This window comes from Malurus melanocephalus, unplaced genomic scaffold, assembly GCF_030028575.1.
Source record: "Malurus melanocephalus ecotype Western Australia unplaced genomic scaffold, MMel_1.1 scaffold_115, whole genome shotgun sequence".
In the NCBI taxonomy this organism is placed as follows: Eukaryota; Metazoa; Chordata; class Aves; order Passeriformes; family Maluridae; genus Malurus; species Malurus melanocephalus.
This window is the reverse complement of record NW_026623347.1, coordinates 1572212-1589990: the sequence shown is the minus strand read 5'-3', so window position 1 is coordinate 1589990 and position 17779 is coordinate 1572212. Positions and strand designations below refer to the sequence as shown.

General features: G+C 44.1%; 1 protein-coding gene across 1 annotated transcript in view; it reads right to left on the bottom strand.

Moving 5' to 3' along the window:
- Window positions 1–15776, bottom strand: part of GNA12 (G protein subunit alpha 12) — a 37391-nt gene extending 21615 nt beyond the window's left edge. The window contains exons 1-2 of the mRNA XM_057369833.1: window positions 15200–15776; window positions 3339–3554 (exon numbers count right to left, since the gene is read on the bottom strand). Coding sequence (XP_057225816.1) covers window positions 3339–3554; window positions 15200–15520 — 537 coding nt within the window. The 5' untranslated portion in view covers window positions 15521–15776. The remainder of the gene's footprint in view (window positions 1–3338; window positions 3555–15199) is intronic.
- Between the last annotated feature and the right edge of the window lie 2003 nt (window positions 15777–17779).

Below are 17779 nucleotides of genomic sequence, written 5' to 3'. Positions count from 1 at the left end.
CACYCTCCAAAGAACAAACATTGCCAGACATTTGGAAATACGTGACCAATGGAAGCCTTTCTAACACACAGGCAGAAAAYGGGTGGGGGGGATAATGAGGGCTGGGGAGAAGGGAGAAGAATCACATTCTGATTACAAAGGAATTCCTATTTCAGTAGTAAAAAAAAAAAATGAGGACACACGTGACAATGGAAGCAAACACACAATGAAGCTTTTGTCCCCAAACTACTTGGCTCCCATACAAGGAACAGAGGAACTTGGGTCGGTGGGGACTGGCTGAGGCAGGGGAAGAGTGAGAGGCTGATGTTTGTGAAAAGAAAGCAAAATTGGTTAGTCTGCTTTAAGAAAGGCTGGGAAGACAAAGGCAAAAAAAAAGCAGCCTGCTATTGTAGAATCCACCCACTCACTTCTGAAACGCTCAAAGACCCAGACAGGGATTTACAACCAGCACTTGCAGGCACTGAGTACGAAGCAGAAAACACTCAAATGCCCAGAGGCAGCTTCTGTGGTGCSAGAGAAGCAGCTTTTACATTGCACAGGGTTATGGTCAGAGCCGTTTTCTTTCAACAAGTTTGTTAGTGCTGAGTCAGCCACTAAGCTGGGCACTGCAGACCATACGAAGGCACCTGTACACTGCAATTTTCAGCTCTAGTTAACCAACCAACATGGTTTACTTTTTAACAGTCACACAACTTCCTGGAGAAACAGAGTATTTAAAAGCAGACCAATAATCCTACKGCTTAGAAGCCAAAATAATAACAATGATTAAAAAAAAAAAAAAGGTGGTGTTCAGTTGTCTGCAAGAGCAGGGTGAAGAAAATGCCTGTGCTGAGTGGGGTTGTTTTTTTCAAAGTGTCAAGGCACATTCAGAAAGATCACAGTAATGTAAAGCTGCAAAATTTTGGTGATGATTTAAAAACTATTTTAAAGATAATAAATTCAGTTTAAACCAAGCATATTCTATTTAATAGCTCGCTTATACTAGGGAAGAAAGAGAGTGCTGATGCAGAGGTTTTCTTTAGCCTTAGTTAAAATCAGTTCAGAAAAGATTTATTTTCTCAGAGTCCACTATATCTGGCTTCTATTTATTTACACAAGTCTATATCCAGCAAGGGTTTAAACTAAATGAAGGTATGGGTTTATACGTATCATATGCAATTACAAATTAGGCATCTCCTTAAACCACCTTYCTTTAAAATGTGGTGCAGTTTTAAACCTTTTTTTAAAGGAATTGCACAGCTGCTTATTTGCATATACTCAGGGACTCAGACTTCTGCTGAACTGAAAAGCAAGGTATGGATACCTCAAGTTATTAAGGTGTTAATTTATTTAATCCAAAAGCAGCATTTTTTATCCTTGAGCCCAAGGGACTACATTTGAAAACCTTTTATGCAGCAAGTGCTTTTTTTGCAGTTGCAACTGAGACATTTTCCAATCCCCTGGTGATGCAGCCCGCACAAAAAAAGTAACAGCAGCCAGATTTTCATGTTGCCAGTGCCACAGGTGCAGGACTGGGATGAAGTTWCAGTGTTTTTGTGACAGCATGACTGCACCACTGACAAGGTAACAAACCCGGTGCCTGCAGCAGTTCCAGCTGCCCCAGTAACATTAGGTTACATTCCCAGGTTACATCAATGGCACCCAAAGGGATGCACCATGGAATAGTAGCACCGTGCTGAAGATGACAGCATATTAAAAGATCACTTGTAAGCCTCTCTGCTTTGTTTCTGTGGGCCTTTTTTATTTTTTTGGTATTTCCTGTTTAATCCTCTCAGCCAGGGAATGCAGAGGTAGGCCTACTACTTTTGGAACGCTATTTATTCAACAAATGGGACTTTTTCCCTCCCCAGTTTGATACAACTTTATTGCTAACCAGTACAGAAATAAACCTCCCACATGATCCCTATCTGAATCTCCCTCTACAAACAAAATCCATGCTTGACCATAGCATTTCCCAGGAAAAAAAAAGAAATCAAACAAACAATCTTAACAGGCTGCTGATGCAACTATTGCTCACTATACTGGATTCTCTTAGCAGTTGCTTCATGGTAGATTCAAGTTCCCTGTGGCACGAACCATCCTTTTATTCCACATTTGAACAATGCTTAGAACAGCAAAGTCTGTGTCTACAGATGCTAGGAATAATGGAACAATTAATCCATCCTCTCTCCCCTCTGCACATCCTTCCCCCACCCCCAGTGTTCTAACATGGAAATTGTTTCATTTTTAGCCTAAGGAAGTGAGGTTTATCCAATCATCCTGTGACAGTTTTACTTCGCCATTTCACTTATTCTTTACCTATTTGGCAGTCTCATGATACTTCAGAGACAGATTTCAAAGATATGCAACAAGACTCAAACAGGCATCTTATTAGTGGAGACAGATGAGTACCTAAGGGCTGCAGCACGAGTTTAACTGCAGCATCAGACACTAGAGAACCCACACAGAGAAGTAGCATCAGGGAGCAATCAGAATTTCACTACTCAATTTCTCTAACTCTCCTTCTTCAGCTGTATCGATCTCCTTTGTAAAATAAATTCAAAGAAACTATTCAAAGCCATGTTTCTATCCTTTAACCCCTCTAATTAAACAGTGATAACAGTAATTATGTGTGTACGGGATCGCTTGGATCAGCACCTTGTTTCACAGAACAGGGAAGAAAAAGAGAAGGAAAAAATAACCCCTCTCCATCCTGTACATATAAAGAAAAAGGAGTGGATTATGAACAGCTGTCAGAAACATATTCCATACCAGAAGTGCAGCTAATTTTGCATAAGAGCATGAGGACCTAACAACAAGAAAGCAGGGAAGAGAGCACATTTTTACGCTCACTGTCATCTTTCAGTTGCTTATCCAAGTTTCACTTGCAGACGTCAGGATGAAAAGAAACAGTCAGGGAGCAGCAGCCGGAATGGGTGTTGCACTCACTTCAAAAGAGCTGCATGCAGGAAGAGTTTGCCAGTATCAATATAGTGCAAGCTGGCAGGACTGGAAAGTTACAAATTAAGTGTGCCTTCATCAGTGACCTACTATGAACAGACCTACTGAGCTGCTAAAATATTTTTAGTTCAACCAATTCCTGCCTTTTTTGGTTCCTCTTGCTCTTCCAGTTTATCCAGTCATGTTCACTTTTCCACTCCCTCTTAGTGCCATGTAGTTTTTCAAGTTTGGCTCCAATTACCACTYGTTTCTGCTGCTGAAGTGCTCAGATTTACAGCACTCCTACAAATAGCTACCAGGGTGGCTCCATCTTGCATGTAGCAAGCTGTCTGTCAGCTGAAGAGAGATTTATAGAGCAGGGAACTTTCTCCTCCCASCGTGGAGAGGGATGTACTCACCAGCTGATACTCGCTGCGGCGGCTGAAGGCTTCCTTGATTCCTGAATCCCTCCAGAGAGCACCCAGGGCAGGGACATAGAGCTGGAAGGTGGCAGGCTCGATGGGCATTCCAGCTTTGTTTTCAAAGGCCATCAGAAACATTCCATGCTTCTCATTCTCCGTGTACTGCCAAGGGATCCCCAGTTTGTCCCGTGCGTCAACCAGAACCCTGCAGCCCTARAGAATGAGTCAGATAAGAAAGTCAGTGATAAAAAGATTAAAGTGTAAAAGAACAAGGACTTGAAGGTACTCAAAGATTATTTTCTTGACACTGTTCTGGTGAGACTGAACCCAGGGGAGAATCATAAACATTGTTTATTGCAACATTTCCAACAGAAATAAGATAGAGCTTGCTTCTGTAAGCAACTTAGYCACAAAATATTCCTCCAGGTGGAAAAAGTATTAGTGGCAACAGCTAATGGCAACAAGCAGTGCTACCAACAGATAATGAAARTAAACATCAAGGAGAGTATGAAAAGTGTCTGGGAATTAAGAAAAGTGTCTGGGAACTAATGTGTGATCATAAGAGCTGTAGTTTTAGAAGTAATACCGTGCCTGAAACCATATTCTTCCTTTTTCTTTGCATTYGGGTTTTAGACACCAAAAAGGACATCCCAGCTTTCTCAASCATTAGGGAGATCAGAAGAGCATTAGAGGACTGAAGACATTGCATAGATTCCAAGATACCAGGCTCAGGAAAGCAGATCCAGTTTTCCCTCAGAATCAGTTTACTTTCTGAACTTGCTATACATTTGCTAAGCAATGTGTGGCAGGTAGGCTTTGCTGCTCAAATACTGGAAAAAAAATATGGAAGCAAAGCGATCTAGCTCTCAAATTCAGTTCAGGATTACTGAGCTGCTTATTTTCACATTCTGCAGTTTTTATGGAAACTTCATTTCATATTCATGGCAACAAGCCAACACATGAGGTTAAGGAAATCTGAAACATCAATCTTGAATGTAACTTCACCTACAGTAAATAGCTTCTGATAGCTAATAGTTATTTCTCAATAGTGAGCACCATTTTAGTAATGGACATATCTATTAACAGTGACTCAGCATCTCAAGTACCATCGAATTCACAAGTAAAATATGTGGGTTACATAGAACTACTTTTCTTTYTGTGTTGATCTTTGACTTTAGAGATTTGAAAATAAAACCAAATAAAAAAATCTCCAGAATTAAGTTCTGTTTCCACAGCTATTCACATGAGCCTCCACATTACTGGACTCATCTCTTTTTTTTGCATACTTTAAGCTATCCAGACTGCATTTATGTTTCCTTAACACTTGAACCTTTCTGCTCTCCAGTCCTTTAGCAGCAGACAACAACAACAACAACAACAACCAACAGTAACTTCCCAAAGGAAATGAAGATTAGAGGGAAGTGAGAAGCAACTTAGCGGAGTGTCACAGAATTGGAACTCAAAGCAAAGTGTCATGATTGTCACTATCCAACAGTACTCCTGAAGTGCAGCTTCCCAAAAATGTAAATATTTATGATTCTCTACTGATAGTTGCTTCTTTTTATAAAGTAGAGAATATATCCCCATGATACCAYGAAAAGACTAAAATCAAATATATTTACCAACTGCTGCTTTAAATTCCAGACATAACTATTTGGTAACTCTGTCATACAGACCAAAAGCCAACTCTCATTCCTAGTWCCAGAGTTTATCCCTTTATTAACAGAAGTCCTTAGGTCATTATTTGAATGGTGCTAACAAACATAAGCATGAAAAACCCACTTATAAGGCTGTCTCTGAATTGCAGATGTCTCCATGGCATCTCACAGCTTCAGACACTTTTGCAAACCATCCCTTGCACAGAATACCACCCCAGCTGCAATTAAAAGGCAGGGTAAGCTCCCCACTATGCCCAGTCAAGAACCTGGAGATTTTTCCAAAGCATTGTAGTGACTGAGACAAGCAGGACAGCTATTTCTAGGTACTTCAAGCCAGGTTTGTCTCTGCTCAGTGAGAATTGGTGCGCATGAAATGGTTAATCAGCACTGTGTGTGGGGGACAGTGATCTGTGGATTCATCTCCTCAGCCCCTTCCCCATGGATCACCATCTCCCACGGGTCACCATCTCCCACGGGTCACCATCTCCCACGGGTCACCATCTCCCACGGGTCACCATCTCCCACGGGTCACCATCTCCCACGGGTCACCATCACTGTGCTGCCCTGGGCCCTGCACAGTGTTCCCAGCCCACGCAGCTCTGACCTTTTTCCTGCCTGGAGCTCTGCAGGATCTCCCCCGGCTGCTCAGCTCCAGCTCTGGGGTTGGTTTAACCCTTCTCCACCTCACAGTCACCGCAGACACTGCAGAGCATCTCAGAGGAACGGCTGCAGGACTGCACAATTCCTGCTTGGATAAAACTGCACTGGGACCTCAGTCTAAGTGTATTTCCCCACACTGTCACTCTGACTTTCCCTGCTCCCACTGGAGATACGGAGGTGCTCAAGAGACTGTTTGTTGATAGGGAAAGTTTCATTATTTGTGTGAAGAAAACCACAGAACAGTTTCAWCCAAGGGTGTAGAGACTGCTCCAGGCCCAGAATAGCCACTTATCTGCTGGCTGCTGYTCATTGGAAATGCAGGTTTGACCCTCCATAAGGCCAGAGAGGGAACTAAACTTAGGTCTCACAGACCCTGTGGGAGTGCATTACCTACTGTAAGGTCACCCATGGACAGCACGTGGCATCAGCACCTTCCTCTCTCTGCTCTAGAGACAGAGCTATTGCCACCAAGTTACATGTAGAGTCCAATCTGAGACAAAGTGATTCAGCAGCAGGACATCAGCACTGACAAACAGACTCACACCAAATGAAGGAAATAAAAAAATTGCAGAGGCTAGAAGGAATGCTGTCTTATGCACACCCACAGGTACAGCACCTCTCAAAATTTTTTGACCACATTTGCTTCAAATTGTGTCTCTAAAATGCATCRGGAATAAAAGCTTTATGTAAAGTCAATGTTTCTTCCTCCCAACTCTCAGCAGTTAAAAGTGTAAGTGACTCAGCAAAATCCTCAGTAAAGTGAATCTAAACTTAACATTTCTCCATCTCCACAAAACACTTCCATAAATGCGACAAACAGATGTCAGAAAGATKAGGAGAAACAGAGAAATCACTAAATTTAGATCCTATGTACTGCTATTCTCGCATCTCAGACTTACTGGTAACATTGTATTTTGCAACCTCACTGACACTTAATAATCCTTGCCTCATTAATCTGCAGAGCAAGTTGCCATAGGAAAGGTTTCCTCTTACTGGAAACACAAGCAAGACACTTTTCCCACCCCTCTCCTGACAGTTTTTCTGCTACTGTAGAAAATGTCAAGTCTCTCATTCATAAGGCTGAACATCATCAATTACCATTCTGTTTTCCAACTTGGAAAATGGAAAAAAAAATGAAGCAACAATTTTAGATGTGAAATAAACTTCTGTACATTTCAACTGATTTAAAGCTTCTGTGCTGCAGTTAAAGCAGGACCCACAATAAGCATAGATGAAAACAATTAAAATTCACAGATAAGGATAGTCTCAGGCATTAAAAAATAGCAAACTAGTAGCATAATGGAAGCACCAGCTTCCAGCTGGAAAAAATAGGAAATTCTCTATTCTATTCCCTTCCTAATMATYCAAGTCACTGCATAAATCCCTGGCMTGCACAAAACCTGAATGGAATCWGGGTAGAAGAGGTRTAACAAGAGTGTGATGTGATCCACCTCATGAAGTACCATATCTTACACAGAAGAAAACACTAAATCTAGAAATCCACAGATTTGAAAAAAAGGGATAACTATGTCATAGTATACAAGGAATCTACAGAAATTACAAACCACTCACAGAAAGGGAATAGACAAARACTATTCTTCTCCTTCCCCTTGCTGGACAAATATGAGTTATCAAAAAGCAGTTTAAACTAGAAATCTACACACGCCCGGTCAGACAAACACATTTACACAGGATGTTAGCCAAAAGCATAAATGGTCTCAAAAAGCCATGAAGACAAATAGACAGAAGGAAAGTCCAAAAAGGACTATTCAATTACATTGCAGATGCAAATCCTGGCTCAAGAAGTTTCCAACACCAAATATTGCCAATAACTGGAAGAACACACTGAAGTATCCCACTCCCTTGTGCTCGTACCCAGTTTTGGTTGTGGGTTGTTTTTTCATGTCCCAGACAAAGCCTGAGCTCCTCAGCCTGACACAGCACAGCTGTTCCAAGTATGTTTGCTACTCACTAGCAGTAGGAACATTTTATGAGCATTTACACAATTGCTCATTACTAGGATTGGCTCACATAATTTTTTTCTCCTTTACTTTGAAAACATCCTAGCTTTGAAAAAGATCCAGGTTMTCTTGTATTTTTAAGTAATAATTAAATAATTTTGTGGGAATTATTAGAAAAGTTATCAAGGGCTAACATCACTTGACTCCAGTGATGTTTGCCAATACAGGAGAAGTGCTGCAGTATTTAAAGAGTAGAATGATTTAAGCAAATCTTACATCTGTAGTTACACTGCTACACAAAACACAACATTCACTCTTGAAATTATTCACATACTCCAGTACCTGAAGGATTCATTATCGATAAAACCTCACACCTTTCATCAGATGGACCAACTCAGAGGCCAAGTGAATGTCCCTCAGTTAAGCACCAAGCACACAATGGGCACAACAGGTTTGGGGGGCACTTGCTCAGACAAGGCCAGCTTCATCCACGCACAGAGGAGCAGTCAAGTGACCAAAAAATCTGATTATTCCAGTCAGTGGCTAGAGAGAACTTGCAAACCTACCCAGAGTTTGTATACAAATAGAAGAGTCTCCTACTGTGCATTTTCTCAAAATAATTTTAAGGAACTRCTACTGGGTATGAGATCACAGACACCRGAGTAACTGTTACACAGGAAATACTACGGCAGCTRTTTTTTATGTTTTTACCATTAACACACTGCTCAACCTCATTGCAACCCCAAAAATCTCCATTATCTATGTATCACTTATGTATCTTACTGTCCTGAGAGAAGTGCTGATCATTTCTGAATCCTTACTGGGGGACTCCAGGTCACAGCTAACAGGCAAYGCTGTCTTCTCCCATGGCTGCAAACCAACAGGAACACCACAGGCACAGGGAGAACCAAACGTGTTTCCTACTGTGTGTTTTTCCTCACTGTTGTTGACAAGGAACTGGCAAAAGTCTGGGGATCACATCTCACAGAGACCAATATAAATCTGARCTAATGCCAACAGGAGTGCTCCCACCTCGGCCAACAGATATTCCTTGGGAGTCAGAGGAACAGTACAAGGTGATAACAGCCACAGGTCCAGTTGTCAGTTTTTGCACAATAAAGTTGTCAGTTTTAGCAAATATAATCATATGTTCTGTTTGTAAATTGCTGTCTGGACCACTGCAGGGAAGGTGACCTACTACAAACAGAGTGATAGCTCGACAATCAGATTTTTACAGCACACTATCATAAAAGCATTAACAGAGTTTTTCTTTGATCTGTGTCCTTGGAGCATTACAGCCAAGCAGTAGCCGAAAGCTCAATGTCATTAAGGATGAAGTTTGACATTATAGAACAGTCAAATGAGGTATCATCAAAAGGGGCATCTTTCCTGGCAGTGGAGTTCTACCGTCTCCTCTTTGATAGGTTTGCCATTTGCCTGAGCCCATAATCCAGTGARCAAACACCATGAAAAACCTGGCCATTTATATAAAAAACAATTTCCACTGCCTATATKAGTTTGCTGTGAGGCGAGACAGACACAAGGGTAGGGGTGGGAGCAGCACCAGTTGGCCCAGTTAGACAACAAAAAAGCTCCCCAGTTCTGCATGTCCTTTCACCACTCACATCTTCCAGTACCACCCAGGTGAGAGMAGGGTAAACAGAAAAGATGACCTACCTTCCAGTCCAGCATACAAATAAAAAAATGGGAACAAAGGGGAAGTGTCATTTACCTAGTCCACAGGAACACAAATATTAAAAAACATTTGGATTAGCCACCGAGTCTCTGGATTGGGAGCAGCAGGGATGTCTGCTTGTCTGGAAAGTCTGAAAAGAGTCCTTGTCTTTGACTGAACCCAGCAAAATGACGATAAATGCAGCAGAAGGAAAACACTCACTGCAAACTTTACTTGTAACTCGGCACAGAGTAGAGAGAGATGATGACCTCAGAGATGACGACTGGTGCAGGACCTCACAAAAAGTCCCCAGTTAATGCTTTCAGACTTGTATTACCAGCTTTCTCCTTGCCTTGAGACCATCATGCCAATGTCAGTTCATGGCTTGTTCATGCTTTCAAGGAGAGCACAAGTAACATCTGCAGTTCCAAAGGTATCCCTGCCATCCTCATGGATTCAGTACCCAGAACGTGTGCTCAGACAGAAGGGTAGACAGGGAGRGGCCTTCAGTGTCAGGCTAAGACCAGCTCCTGACCTTCACCAGGCTGAAAAAYCCCAGGCAAGCACTGGAAACTCATTTGAAAACTCTGCAGCCTCCAATTCCTTCCAGCTTTTTCCTTGTTGRAATTTGCAYTGGAMYTGCTTTTTCAGGCRATGTATACYAGTTTGCTCAAAGTTTGCCTGTAAMCRTTGTTAATAGCAYRAKTTGCTAWTTWTTTTGCCAATACTGTTTCCAAGTTAATTATAAAAATACATGTATAGTCAACGAAGTAAATATAATGGAAGCTCCCAAATTTAGTCACTCAAGTGACTAAACTTTAGTCTGGAAGACATCAAAGTATGTGTGCACAGTCTCCAGGGACTAAGTCATGTTCTGCAATACTAATGACTACATCMCAAGAGCATTGTGAGCTCCATTTTGGAACAACTATGAATATTTATCACTTACTACTGACCATTACTCCTCTTCTGCTATCTGCCATGATGAAGAGAGATTGCTGTCTCCTAGCCCAACAAAGAGATACTCCAAACGCAAAGGGGCCACCAGAGGTGATGGAACTTACATTTAAGAGATAGAAAATACAGCAACTGGAAGTTAGTGAGAGAGCCATTGATTAAATGAGCTTGGAACAAGAAGATCAGTAAGACTCATCAGGGTTTTTTCTTTCCTGCATAATTTAGTAAATATTATTTTTCTTACCAAATAAGCTCAGAGCAAATATAATCAGAATTAAAAAGCTGTTCTAGTACAGAAATTGTACAGTAAATTTAAAGGAAAAGGTCCTAATTAACCACAGTTCCTATAGTCTCCCTATCATTCCTCTCAAGAGAATCTGTTCCAGGAGAAAGAAGACTGACACTGGCCCCAAGGCCAACTACTGAAACAGCAGGATCCCAGCTCTGAARTAGCAGATGGAGTGTCACCATCATCACCTCCTAATGGGTTTCCAAATTCATTTGCATGAAAACCCAGGGAAGTGGGGAGTCAAKACAATTTAAAGAGTAACTGGGGTTCACAAGATGCATTCCCCATTTGTTTGTAGGCTACTGGAAGAAATGCTTACATTATATACAAGTAGTAACTTGGTCACTTGCAAGTGTAGCTCCCAAACAAATAGAGGAATATTCTTTTTGCATGTCCCAGAGTTTGTATCTGTACCCAGCTGAAACTCGAAAGTTGCAAAAGAGTTTTCTTTGCTTGTGTGCTGATGACAGGAGGTACAACCACCTTACTTCAGCCACCATAAACCCAACTTCAGTATATTCAAGGTACACACAGTCCCTGCAGCAACAGTCCAGGTTTAGCATTAATTGCAGAAGTCTAAAGTTCTTAAAGCTGCTTTCAGCACAAATCACTTACTTTGCYTTAGTGCCACTCATATTCTTGCTGTCAAGGAGAAATGCTCTCAGGTATTCCCAYTTGTATTGCAGCTGCACTCAAAAGTCCCAAAGGACTGTTCCTCAAAGATTTTGCATGTTCAGAATCTTTCCTTGTTTTTTCCCCACTCAGAGCTCACAAATGAAATTACACATAATTTCCTGTGTAGTCCTTCCCTCTGCAATTCCAGGCTTTTCAGTTCCTTAGTCAATCATTACAGGTCAGGCCACAGACAACAAGAAAACACTCATGGACGTATTGAAACCTTGAACTAACATTACCAAAAGAGCTCAACAGACTATACTTCAGTCTTTTGAAAGCTGAACTTTTTCTCTCTTCAGATTGAAATCTCCTAAACAAGCTGGTGCAAGTAGATTGCTTTAATTATTTTCCTATGCAACTAAACCAGGTTTTTTTAAGCAGCATGATATTCACATACTCGAAACAAAAAAACATTTAGACAAGGAACATCAGAGCTGTGACTCGTTGAGTGGCTGAACTCTTTAACTTTTATCAAAGGAAGCAAGTAGAGTAGAAAGGCCAACCCATCTGTTTTGGATGGAAGGTATCAAAAGATTCCTGTAGCTACAGTTGAAAAGCATCAGAATACTCATGTAATATCACCAGATATTGCTTAGATTTGAAACATTAGGTACATGAAAGTTTTCCAAGTTTTTCTGCATAACCAAGASTCACCTTAAAATTCATGTCCCAGCAGCCAGACAGCCCCATCCTATGCACTTTCTTTTTCCAGGTGGGTGTGCTGAAGGCCTGAAGCCTGTGTACTCATACCAGAACATTAACACTACTGCTTTTCACTTCCATCATCAAAAAGTTCCAAAAAGTTACTTTGAAACTTAGCCTCGATTAACAAGCAAAACCYGAGTTAACCGATGACTATTTACCTTAAACCAAAGCAAAACTCCTGTATTTGAATACCATCCCACAAATGCCAGAAAAAGCTAGCAAGGCCCTGAACCATCACCTGTACTAAATGGAAAAGTAAATTCTGTATCATAGGTTTGTTTTGCTTCAGCATTTTGTTTCTAACTAGGGTTTCCCCAAAATGGGAGAGGAGAACCAGAAAGAACAGGGTAAGCAAAGAACTCAGCATTAAGAAGATATCAGTAAAGCTAGAAGGTGAAAACACAAAATAGAATGGAAGCTGACACTAATGTCAATTCACACTTAGCACTGTTATTTTCAAAGGGGTTTCATGTTGTGTTCTCTGAATCAGTTTCTTCATTCTCCATAAGCTGCACAGTTGCCTAAACACTACTTCAATAAGCATTTTAGAAATATCCAGCACAGTTAAGAGAGTAGGAATGTTCCTCCTTCAGAGAGAAGTTTAGTCATGGCTGGAAAATGAAAATTGACCATTTAATCCCAGAGATTTACACTGCATTTCTAACTCAGATCTCAGTGCTGCAGAAGCTTAGCAGGACCATTGTTTGACCATGCTGAGAACTGTGTGGAAAAAGGGGCTAAGGTTGCTGCAGCTGTACTTCACAATGTCACACAGATTTATATGCTATTTGATAGCATCATTTCCACTTCACATTGTCCACATACAGTACTATAAAAATTCATCTGAGATCTTTTATTGTCAGTTAATGAAGCCAAGATCGCCATATGTTTAAGTCTTAGTGGGTAATCACTGAATTTCCTGAAAAAGTGAAAAGAACCTGTAGTCTAAACACTCCATTATAGAAAGAGCAAGAATCATGTGCACATGACAATTTACATTGTCAAAGAAGCTAAATAAGTTTACTTTAAACGCTGGATGTTTATCCACGGAACAAAGTTTAAGGCAAGAGAGTATGACACAATTACCCTAAAACAAATGCACTGACAACACCACTCTGTTTTGAAAGCTGTTATTCTGTCTTGGTATTTGATTTMTTCCTGATGATTATGGCAGAATATCAAGGTGTTATCAGGTTTCTCTCTGATGAGCAAAAATGCAAACAAAACATCTACTGCCTTCCCATCAGAAAACTCTTCTAGTTCCCTTTGTTTGCTCTTCCTCCTTCTGCCTACTTTTTCCATAATGACCTTTCCCAGGCCATTCTCCAAAAAGCTTAGAGGGGAGTGTAAACTGTATTCTTATATGCAAGAGCCACCTGTGCCATCTCAAGAAGTAAGGGAAGGAAGAATCTGACACATACCTAAAGGAGAACTCCAACCTAACCTTAACACTCCCACATCACCACCTGCAAGGCCAAAAGAGCGATCGATCTGCTGAACCATATTAACTCCCTTTAAAGCTACTTCCAAATTTTGTTTCGAGGATTAGAATACTTAAAGAGTTCAACAGACATAGTCCAAGAAGTGCTATTAACTGTCAAAACACCTGACTGCTTCCTCAGGGACCTGGATTGTACTCTGMATTCTGCAAATCTGCCCAGAGCCATCCAGCAAACAAGTGTTTCAAGTGTGKAACTCTGCCTCTCCTACTACAAGAAGGAGACACTTACTTTCATTTCCAAAGCAACTAAGTTCTACTGCTGAAAGCTCTACACCTTCTGCATACATAAAATATTACATCATTTTACCATAACTGCTTAGACTACCCAAAGAAGAAGATTCTCAGATTTTTCCATTTTCACAAACTGCTTCCCTAAAAGCCTCTGCTACTACTTGAAATTAGTTGCAGTAAAAAATAAATCACTGGCAGGATCACAATAAGCATTAAGACCTAAAATAAGACTTCTTATTTCTAGATTAAAAGAAATCATAACACTCTCTTTGCTCACATAACTACAATCTGAGAGAAGCTTCTGAATTTCAGCTTTCTTGCAGTTAAAAGGGCTCCAGCCTGAAAATGGACAACAAAAAGGAAAAGAAAATTAGACAACAATTTTCCTGTTCATTAACAGAAGTGAAAGCCCTTTATGGAATAGCAGCATTCTTAAAAACAAGAGTCATTGTATGCGTGCACTTATTAAGTGCACATAAAGCTTCTATTTAAACACAAATCTGGAAACTCAAAAAGTAACTCGTTATCTTTAACTTGCACAGTTCCCTTTCCTTTAACTTCCAAAAAAATCTCACAGAGCCTCACAAATCCATGCCCACAAAAGAACTGAGATGGTCCTACAGAAAAATATAGTCAGGAAAGCAGTATTTCTTTTCGGGAAAGATAATGAAGATGAACAGGGGTATAATCCTGAGCAAGCTTCTTATGCATCTTCAGATATTTTCTGAAATGTGATCACTTCCACCTGCACGGAGCATCAAAGCTTGTATCCCTGAAAGAAACAGTATTTGTAAAGGCTGATTTTCCCTCATTAGGGAAATATTGGTTTATAGACCAAAGGCTCTACCAGCAGCCTTTATATCCTCCAGTCAATAGAGRAACACACTGCCAGCACTATACAGCCTGCACACACACTAAACAAAAACTTTTCTGCAAAGGCACCAACCCAAWGTTGCTTCCATTTCAGCTCTAAGTTTGGTAACACCCCACACTGCCCAACTCTGCGGGCCTCTACTCTCCCATTTCTAAAGTTGYACCAAGTAACAACCACTTGCAGCCACAACATTTGTACGAGGACCCTTTCCTTCTCCTATCTCGACACACAGACTCGGGACACTCTGCAAAGACAGAGAAATTCTTCCTCATTTCTTCAAATTTTGAAGTTTCTCCAATTCCGACTTCGAGGATGCTCTCATAATGTTTTTTCCAGAAGGCAGGCCACACCTATATCCTCTTTCCTCTGAGTTTCCACAAAGCTTTTCTCAATCCCCTTTGCAGGGAAATTCCCTTTGAGCGTTTTTCACGGAACCCTTCAGCCGAGTCACGCTGGAACCCACATCTCCCGGCCTCCCGCACACAAAGGTCCCGGCCATCCCAAACACCTGCCCCGAAACCCCCTCCCGAAGGGAATGAGCACCGAGAGCCGCGGCGGGGCAAGCGGGGGCCGCAGCCGCCACCCCGGCCGAGCTCTCACATCCTTTTCCGACRGCGACTCCGGGCACAGCCCAAGCTCCCGGCGCTCCATCCCCCCTCTGCCGCCCCTCACCTTGAGGATGTTCTCGTAGATGGTGGCCCGGAACTCYAGCAGCGCCTTCTGGTCGAACTCGCGGCCGTGGATGATCCGCATCTGTTTGAGGAAGGTGGACTTGCCGCTCTCGCCGGCGCCCAGCAGCAGGATCTTGACGAGGCGGCGCACGGCGCGCCGCTCCCGGGCCAGCATCGCGTCGATCTCCCGGCTGCGCCGCCGCGCCTCCCGCTCCGCATCGCGGCTCCGCTCCTTGCCGTCCCTCCGCGGCTGCTCCCCGGCGCGGCCCGCGGCCTCGGCCGGCAGCAGGCAGCGGCTCAGGGTGCGCACCACGCCGGACATGGCGGCGGCGGCCCGGCCGGAGCGCTCACAACGCCGCCGCCGAGACCCCGAGCTCCGCCAGCATCGGGCGGAGGCCGCCGAGACGCTGCGACCGGGAGGAGGAGCAGCCGCAGCCGGGGGCTACGGGCCGGGACCGCCCATTCCCCGCTCCGGCTCGGCGGAGGGAGGGAGCGGCCGGCCGGGGGAGGGGTGGAGGCGGCGGGGCGCGGCCCGCAGGCCCTGCCCGGGGAGGAGACGCGGCCGCCCCGCACCGCTCCGAGGGCGCTGCGCGGGGTCGGGGGCGGCGGGAGGCACCCGGAGCTCTCGGCGCGGGGTCGCGGCGGTGCCGCGGCGGGCGGGGGGCGCGCGGCCCCGACCCCTCACACAGCGAGCGCCGCCGCCCGCGCGGGGAGGAGCCTGCGCCGCTYTTATTGGCCGGCGGCGCTGTCGCTCAACGCTTCCGTCCTCCAATTGGAGAAACCTGTGCGAGGGGCGGGGCCAAGCGGGAGACGCGGCTCTGGGCAAGGCGGGGCGGGCACTGCCGGGAGGGGGCGGGTACAGGGTCGCGAGCACCAATCAGCGGCGAGAGGGCGTGGCCTCGCCGTGGGGGCGGGGCCTAAGGGGCTGAGAGTGACGGCGGGAGCACCGCCCAGGGCGTGACGTCACTCCGTAACACGGGCACGGTGTGACGTCACAGCGCGTCACGGGTGCGTGAGGGGGAGCTGCGATGGCGGGGTTCGTGAGGGGGAGCTGCGATGGCGGGGTTCGTGAGGGGGACCTGCGATGGCGGGGTCCGGGCGGGCCCTTCGGGGTGCCGGGGGCGGTGCTGGTAACGTGTGGGGCAAAACCCAGCGCGGTTCGTCCTCAGCAGAGCAATCCAGCAGCCACGTCATTACCGTGACGTTAATAAACGTGTCATCGTGACGTCATTAGCCAACACATCATCAGGTCCATGCAACCACGGTAGATCCTTACTCAGCCAGATTAAACTGCGCAGGGGTTTGTCTCCGTAGGCCTGGCTGCCCTCAGGAGCCTCTCCTGTGACCCAGGGTGCGCCCGCTCCTGTGGGACACTTCATTCCTGACTAACACCGGTGTAATTCCTTGCAAAAATTCCTCCTGCAGCARTCCAGTGCCGGGCTGATGGCGAGGCACGGATTAAAGTATCAAAGTACACGTTGGAAAGAAAATCCCCCCCGGTCTTGTGATTAGGTACTGGAGGGAAAAAAACATTTTGGAAAGCAGCTGGTGTGTGATCACCGAGCAGTGGCTGGGATCCCAGACCTTCTGGCTGCAGAATGAAATCGTAAAAGACAGGCACATGTCCTCAGTTCGCTGAGATTATTTGTCCTTTCTGCATTATTTCTGTCTGTACTTCCGATTATTTATGTCACAAACATCTACTCCAGTTTAAGTCTGAGATAATTTATCCTCCCCAGGCCTGTTCCAAACACCAGGGCAAGTGACACAAGTATGGAGAACTGAGGAAAACTACTAAAATGACTGGGATTTCATARARTTTAAGRATCCCAGAATGGTTTGAGTTGGAAAGGACCTTAAAGCTCATCTCATTCCACCCCTGCCATGGGCAGRGACAKCTTTCWCTATCCCAGATTGCTCCARTCCTYGTCTAATCTGACSTTKGACACTTCCAGGGWTGGGGCAGCCACAGCTTCTCTGGGCAACCTGTGCCAGAGGCTCACCAYCCTCACARGAAGAATTTCTTCTTAATATCTAATTTMAATCTACCTCTCTTCCATTTAGGGCCATTCCCCTTTGTCCTGTTACCACAAGCCCTTGCCAAAAGTTCCTCTCCAGCCTTCTCGTAGGCATTGACACATCTCAAAAGGTCAGGAAGTCAAAGATTTAAAACAAAAACAATGAAAGAAAACCTTTTGTGGAAGTGAGAATCCTGTGTGACTATTAATCCCACTGAAATGCTGTTGTCAACACTTCCCCAAAGAGCAATTGTTTTTCTCCCGGGCAAGAAGAGACATTTCCAAACTTTTAGGTATTGGAGATTACAGGATGACAGCACTCTTAGTCCTGACCTATTCACTACAGAACCTTTCTTGAACAGTTTCCCTTCTACACTTTTATCCTGCAGCTGCAGTTTGAGCTCAGGAGCGGCTCGTTGCACCTCTCAAATGTTGCTGTAGTTCAGGAGTTTCCCGCTGGATGTCACGATTGCCCTGCCAGAACCCGGTCACACCGGTGGRATGGAGACAAACAACTCGAGCCCGAACCCCCGTTCTCTGATTTTCACAACAGCTGAGCACTC